Below are 7572 nucleotides of genomic sequence, written 5' to 3' on the forward strand. Positions count from 1 at the left end.
TTGGTGAAAATGCTGATGAAATTTCACTTGTATCCATGTCAACAAAGCTATACATCAATACACGTTACAATCATTGAAGCTGAATTTTGATTGCATCCATAGGAAGATATCCATATCCAGCTGTGAGTGCTATATCATCTTCAGGCAACACTATTGCAGCAGCGAGCAGCCACAGACAAGCACAGCAGCGAGCAGGTACAGCAGCGAACAGCTACAGCCTCCAGCCAGCAAACGCACGCTACGGCCACGAAGCGACTTGGACTGCCACACGCTGTAGGGGGGCTTGAAGTGGCGGCGCCATTCTTCTCCCGCACGGTGAGGAAGCAGCCGGAGTGCGGCGTACGGCGGCGCCCTTCTTCTCCGGCACGGCGGGGAGCGGTCGAAGGGCGGCGGACGGTGGCACCTCCGCCACAGGAATGGGCGGCGCGGGATAGGAGGCGCGACGAGGTCACGACGCTCGGGGAGGAACCACGGCGAGATGGCGGCTGGCTGTTTTGTTCCTCTGTTTCGATGTTCTCCTGGTTCTGAATCATCTCGTCTCCGATCGAAACTGTTGACCGGGCAGAAAAGACCAAAGGGCAAAATCGTCCAAAATATTATGATGTATAGGCCCATACCAGAAAATTGAGAAAAAAAAATCAGTTTGTGCTACTTTATCCAGCCATGGAGGAAAAGCGTGTCATTTAATCAAACAAAAAGAAAAGTGTGCTATTTTATGAAGGTGCAAGGAAAGACGTGCTATTTTATCAAATTGCTCCGTCGTAGCCGACTGGACCTGCTCGGCCGCAGCGAGGCCGACTGGAACTGATCGGGCACGTGCAATGCCTGGCTGGCTGCAGCTCGGACGTGTGCACTGCCTAGCTAGCCGGCCGCATGCAACGCGCGCATGCAAATGCCATCGCCAAGGCCACACCGGTGACCGGCGCATGTGTGTGCGTGCATGTCGTGTCCGTGGCGAGTATACGTGCATGTGTGGACATCCATCAGATTGCATGCACGTACGAGCGTGCTGTTGCTTGACCCAGCTGCATAGCTAGCTGATAGTTTGACTCAGGTGTAGACCGGGTAATCAGCTAGGAGAGATAATGCCAGCCGAATAGTGTGGCCTGGCCGAAGGTTGTTAATTAGTTTCGTAGCTGGCGTGGAGAGATTCCAGCAGTTTGTTAGTATGTGGCGATTTTGTTAATCTTAAATTGATGTGCCGACTCAGTATTTTAGAGGTGTTCATAAAGATAGGATATAGATACGTGCCTTCGTATAATTAAGTATGTGCGTGTATGTAAGTATCTGCATTTGTACTGTGTTAAAAAAAACTTAGAGTCGAGCGAGAGCTACATCTCGCAGTAGTGTGCAAGATGTAGTGGGCTTGCTTCGGCCGAAACTGCGCGAAACAAAACCAGCACTGCACTGACAAAGCAGCCAGCAGTCCTAACTTGTAAAGCTTTTTGCAGCGAAAGACACGGCGTCCCTAGGAGGGGCAGCGCCGTCGACACCGACGCCGACGCGGGGTTGAGCCGCCACCGCCAGGATGCGGGGTCTGACGCGGGCGGGAAAGCGCGCCAGTGAGATGGCCTTCAACGCCGGCGGTGGAACCATCAACTGGTTCCCCGGCCACATGGCTGCCGCCTCACGCGCCATCCGCGACCGCCTCAAGCTTGCCGACCTCGTCATCGAGGTCCGCGACGCCCGCGTAAGCCCCCCACACCCGCTCCCCTCCCTTTGCTCATCACTATCCTGTTTCGAAAACGTATCGCGTTGTTGACAAGGGAGGCAGGGTGGCAGGTTCCCGGTGCTCGCATGGTGTTCGATGAAATGTCTTTCTTATTACAATACCATTTTTGTTAGTATGTCTTTCTTGCGTGCAACTTGAACCATTATTCCGTGAAACACATTTTGAAACTGAACATAAGGTCTCACTTCTTAGCCTTAGGTTCCTACTTTGTTATTATAAGTATATGAATGAATAATCAAGATGCTCGCCAAAGAAAATGTAGCAGCATCTACAAGTTGACGAAATATGCTTCATGCATTGCCATCATTTTAACTGCCTATTTCATGAGTGTTTGTTTGCTTCTTATGTTTCTATTCTTCTGAGATTACTTTCTTGCAACTGATGAAACTTATGATCAGATTCCGTTATCCTCAGCAAACGAAGACCTTCAGCCGGTGCTTGCAGCTAAGAGGCGTATCCTTGCTCTAAACAAGAAAGATCTAGCGAATCCCAATATAATGAATGTAAGCATCTATCTAGTTTGGTCAGCCTCCTCAGGCTGGAAGCACTATCTCTTGTTGAAACATTCATCTGGTTCTTACTGAGATTTAATCCTGTTATCATACACAATGAGATTTGGTGCTGATGCTGATACTCACAAGATCATGTTTACACCAATATGCAGATGTGGGTTGATCATTTTCAATCATGTAAGCAAGATTGCATCTCATTAAATGCACATAGCAGCAACTCTATTAATCAGGTTAGCTAACTGTTACTGTCATGTTTATCCATTTTTCTTTGTGTAAACCTCACAGGATATCTTCTGTATTATACTGAAAGCATCAATCAGATGTTAAGCTCTGAAACTTTTTGCAACTTTGATAGCGGGTTTCATTTACCTGATTAGTAATTGTAATTTGTAGGGATAACTGGCCGCTAGACGCCTAGACCACTTGCTGAGATTCTATATTCTGTGCTGGTAAAGGTCATTCACTAACAGAACCTTCCACTACTAAGGAATCGGAATCTACTAGAATTCTAAACTTAACCTACTAGGACATGAGCTGGCTTAACTTAATAGGACACATGATGACTGAACATTCATAGTAACTCCCCGATCAATAGGAATATCACTTGAACTAGGTTTGTACTAGGATTCAGACTTATGGAACTGCGTCTTGTATTTTATTAACTGGATTCTTGATATCTTTATCGTTTCATTTGACTCAACCTCCGTTAGGCTCTGTAAGTATTTTAAGTTTTTAACCATGCTGGATTTTCAATTTTGCCTTGCGTAGATGATGATTTTCTATCATTTTTAGTCCTTAGTGTAGGTTTAACACATCTAATGTTTGCTTCTTTTAATTAATAGCTGCTTGGGCTTGTGGAGTTGAAACTAAGGGAAGCAATCTTGAAAGAGCCCACACTTCTTGTTATGGTAGTTGGAGTCCCCAATGTTGGAAAGTCTGCGCTCATTAATTCCATTCATAGAATTGCCAATTCTAGATTTCCAGGTATGACTATCATAACAGAAACTAGTGTAAAGCCCACGCTTTGCTGCAGGTATTATTAGATTGTTTTAGTGAGTTTATTTTGAAATATTTATATATAAATTTTGCATTTTAAGCATAGAGTTGCAAAGCTCAAATGTTGTTGATGCGCATAACCAAATTGAAATGTTAAACTTTGGTACATTAGTTTTCTGGCACGGCTAAGGCAGTTTCAATGGTGGCATCTTTTGGGAAGTTACAAAGTGAATTTTTGTAATGTGTTAATCTAAAAAATATTATGTTTCTTTTCATTCTTTTTCTAATATGTTTTTCCGTGAAGAAAGATCACTTCACCAAGGGACGTGTCTTTCCACAAAGAGGTGTCTTTTCACCAACTGACATGTCTTTTCATGAAGAGACATCTTTTCACCAAGGGTCATGTCTTTTAACAAAGAGATACCGTTTCATCAAGGGATGTGTTATTTAACTAAAAGGCAAGACTGTTTGTAGGTCTTTACTGTGAACTTGTGAGGATTTAATGGACTTGATTGATCCTCGATAGTATAATCCAATGACTTGTCTTTTAGGGTGATGTGGCTTAACGTGGGTGTTGCATTAGGAGTCAGTTTTACAATAAAGAGGGATATTGTTTATTTCCTTGGTTATCCATGTTTGTTGCACTATTCCCAGTGAACGATAAGATCAAGCGGGCTACAGTTGGACCTCTGCCTGGAGTTACACAAGACATTGCAGGATATAAGGTGAGCCTCTAAGGTCAATGACAAAACTAAACTTGTTAATTTCTTTTTTCCTGATGCTCATTATGATTGCAGTAGATACCAGGAAAAACAACAGATATCACATGTTAACCTGACTGCTCAGTCAGTTATATTATGCACGTGAATGACTGCCCAGTTGAGTCATATCTGAGTATTCAATGCAAATAGGCACACAAATCCATGGATATGGACTAACTGCTGGAAGTGTGGAATCTGTTTCCCTCTTCTTCCTACTAAAATTACAAACTATGTTTTAACTTCAAGTTTTTAATAATAGTTAGTTTATATATATTGGCAAGTCTTACTTTGCAATTCCATCTGGCAACTAAATTAGCTACCTATGTGCCTTGAAGCTCACAAATAGAAGATCTTATTCACGGCACATATGCACAATCTTAGCTAAGATTTGGGTAGAGCATAAGAACAAAGACACACGAGGAAATAGATGCCAGGAATTGCCTTTCTTCACTTCTTTGATCTCAATCCTCTTCGTTCTATGTACATTTTAAACATATCCATACGATGGGCAACTTGGGCATGCAACCCAAAACCTAGTACAATTCATTTAGGCTCCGTTTGGATGTAGATATTCACAGCCATGGAATTGAATTGGCTTCAATATCAAATCACCAGGACATTGGTATTGATATTCAACCCGAATTCAGGTGTTTGGATGTGTATGCATTAGGCATTCGGTATTCAAGGAAAGATCGATGTTGATTCTTGTTTGGATGGTCAAAGCATTGAATTGCCTCATTTGTACGAGACAAGCAAAGTCAGACAAGCAGCTCCGGCCATGAAGACAGCAGCGGCGACACACAGCAGCAATGGGAGAAAGGCGCGGGGGTCGCAGGGGCACAAGAAGCCATCCATGCGTCCTTGCGTGAGCCCAAGCAATCACGCTGCCGTCCTCTAGCCAGCCGCCATTGAGAACAGTAGCTTAAGTAGCCTGACAGGTGTGCCGCTCCGTCACGAATATGGTTGTCCGTCTCCGTCTTTCTCCTCTACTCGTTCCTGGGATCCCGGCCTTGGCCGTAGCCGTTCCACTCCTCATCCTCACCTCCCTTGCCGTCGGCATCTTGCAACGGCGACCATGCCCACCACTGTGACAGGTGGCGGCGGGATTGCTAAGAATCAGATCTCGGCAGGGCTCCAGTTACGTTCGGGTTCAAGAGGGCCGATGCAGATGAGGGGTGGGAGCAGTGCGCCATATGCTCGGCCGTGCTGCAGGTCGGGGAGAAGGGCCGACGGCTGCCGGCATGCGAGCACCTGTTCCGCGTGAGTTGCGTCGACCGGTGGCTGAGCGACCTTTCTTTCTTCAGGCCAAGTCGAAGGGGTACACGGGAGCGAGGCAATATCAACCAAATCAGAGGGGCGGAGGTCCGAATTCGGGACGGGGTGGCGCTAGTGTTGCGGAGGACGGTTCGATATCGAGGTGCGATTCGATGCGTCAATGCCAAGACCATCCAAACAGCCACATTCGGGAAGGTAAATGCCAATATCAATTCCTAGACGTGAATATCTACATCCAAACGGAGTGTTAGGGCATGTTTAATTGACTTCCACGCTATACCTCACTTTGTGTTAGAAGTGTGGCAAGCCACAGTTTTTGTGGCAGCAAAATTGGTAGCACACTTGTGGCAAAAGCTGGCTAGCAAATGACTGAGAAGTGGCTGCAACCAAACACTTGCCTAACTTGTCTGCCTAGCATTTGGCAAAGTGTGGTTACAAACCAAACATGCCCTTGGCCCATGCCAGCCCAGCATATGCCATATGTGGCCCTGTCATCGCACTTGGCTCATACTTATTTCATTAATTAAACCCTGACTCCATTCTCTTTCATGAAAACAATCAGCTCAGTACTTTTCAACTGTCCACACATGAACTGCTGTGACAGTGTGCCTTTATTCAAGTGAGTGCATTTGTAGAAGTACGGCCATTTCTAGGACAGTGCCCTGTTGTTTGGTCTCTTCTGTTATGATTAATTATAAGTACATTTAACAATAAGATGTTTTTTGGATAGATTGCAAGCCAGCCGAGCATTTACGTGCTTGATACACCAGGTGTTCTAGTGCCAAGCATTCCAGACATGGAAACAGGTCTAAAGCTTGCTCTGACAGGTTAGATTTTTATTCTGTGCTGTTCTTTTCCCTGTGCCAAAAATTATCTGAAAAGCAAGATTATTGGGATGCCTTACTCGTAATGATCATCATGTTTACTAGCTTTACTCTCCTCTGATATTGGAATTTTCAATACTTGTACTGCCACATTGCAATATTGTACTTTTCTGTTTATGTGCAGGAGCTGTCAAAGATTCGGTGGTTGGAGAGGAGCGCATAGCCAAATATTTATTATCTCTTCTTAATATTAGAAAAACTCCTCTACACTGGGGACGATTGCTTCACAGAAGAGAAGAATTTGATGGAGAGCCAGATGACAGTTGTGAAAAAGGGTCTAGTGGTTCACTGCGGAGGAGGCGGCGTTTTAACAATTCCGATGCCTTGTATGTTCAGGTACTGGCTCTTATCAGAAAATGCACTGCATGAGCCAATTATGGGTCATGTCTCTCCAAACCCATATCCAGGTGCTATCGTGCAAACTTTTCTTGCGTGCCATCAGCTGACATTAGGATGTACTAGATATATGAGGGTTTGAGGATCACATGGATTATCATTTTGAAAATAACAATAACTCTGTAAGGATATTTATAATCAGTGGGATCCTACCACCTGAAGTCTTTCAAATCAGATGCACTGGAATAGCATGAAATGGTTATGGTTCACATGTGATGTGAGCTTGCATTATTTGTTGCTTGTCATGGTTTCGTTTTTTTTTTCATAAGATGGTACCCTCTTTGTTAATTTCTCTGTTGGGCTGTATGCTCCTGCTCTTAGCTCCTGGAGCTACCCGAAGTAATTGTGAAGTGCTGGTGATTGATATCGCTAACCTGCTAGGTGTACATTTATCTTCACTTTGTATTCATGATATATCGAAGTCACACTCTTCAATTCACTGCTAGCTGGGGCTAGCATTAGGCAAAGTTGGGTCATTAACAAAAATTACACATCCATCTAGTTTTTTCTTAGTTTATTTTCTGTCATACTCTGTTTTGAACTCTGCAAATTAAACAATCAGCTTGGAGGTTTGCTCCGAGTGTGTGTAGCAAAGTTGGATTTCAGCCAACTTTGTGTGGCTTTGCTGGCAACAAGTTCAATAGTGAATTTATTCACAAAATAAATTCTTTGCCATAGAATTCTTTTCTAAAACTATACATTAATGCTAGACTGTTGACATTTTATGTACCACAATTCATTGCTTCGGTCATTTGACACTGCTGTATCCTGGCCTAGTGTCTTGCAAAATTGTTCGGAGTAATGAGAACTTTGCTGTGCAAACTAGTATAGTACCATGGCAGAAGTTGATAATTTTGAAGCCGCAATCTTTGATTCACTGCAGATTAAACTATCAGCGTATTTTGGCATATTTTGTGGCTATGCTAGCTAGAAGATCCGGAATCCACCGATTCCTCCAAATCTTTGGAATTACATGGTTCCAGCTCTTAGCTGGAAAAAACAGATCTCGTCTCACC

At 44.1% G+C, this 7572-nt stretch overlaps 1 protein-coding gene across 2 annotated transcripts in view; it reads left to right on the forward strand.

The window, feature by feature from the left end:
* Positions 1-1376: 1376 nt before the first annotated feature.
* The window catches only part of LOC123053487 (short integuments 2, mitochondrial), a 14634-nt gene continuing 8438 nt past the window's right edge, over positions 1377-7572 (forward strand). The window contains exons 1-7 of one of the 2 annotated variants that reach the window (XM_044476962.1): positions 1377-1690; positions 2131-2235; positions 2397-2474; positions 3087-3228; positions 3895-3965; positions 6007-6103; positions 6285-6496. In XM_044476962.1, coding sequence (XP_044332897.1) covers positions 1529-1690; positions 2131-2235; positions 2397-2474; positions 3087-3228; positions 3895-3965; positions 6007-6103; positions 6285-6496 — 867 coding nt within the window. In that variant the 5' untranslated portion in view covers positions 1377-1528. The remainder of the gene's footprint in view (positions 1691-2130; positions 2236-2396; positions 2475-3086; positions 3229-3894; positions 3966-6006; positions 6104-6284; positions 6497-7572) is intronic. The other variant, XM_044476963.1, reaches the window with a different exon arrangement.

Source organism: Triticum aestivum, chromosome 2D (genome assembly GCF_018294505.1).
Source record: "Triticum aestivum cultivar Chinese Spring chromosome 2D, IWGSC CS RefSeq v2.1, whole genome shotgun sequence".
NCBI lineage: Eukaryota > Viridiplantae > Streptophyta > Magnoliopsida > Poales > Poaceae > Triticum > Triticum aestivum.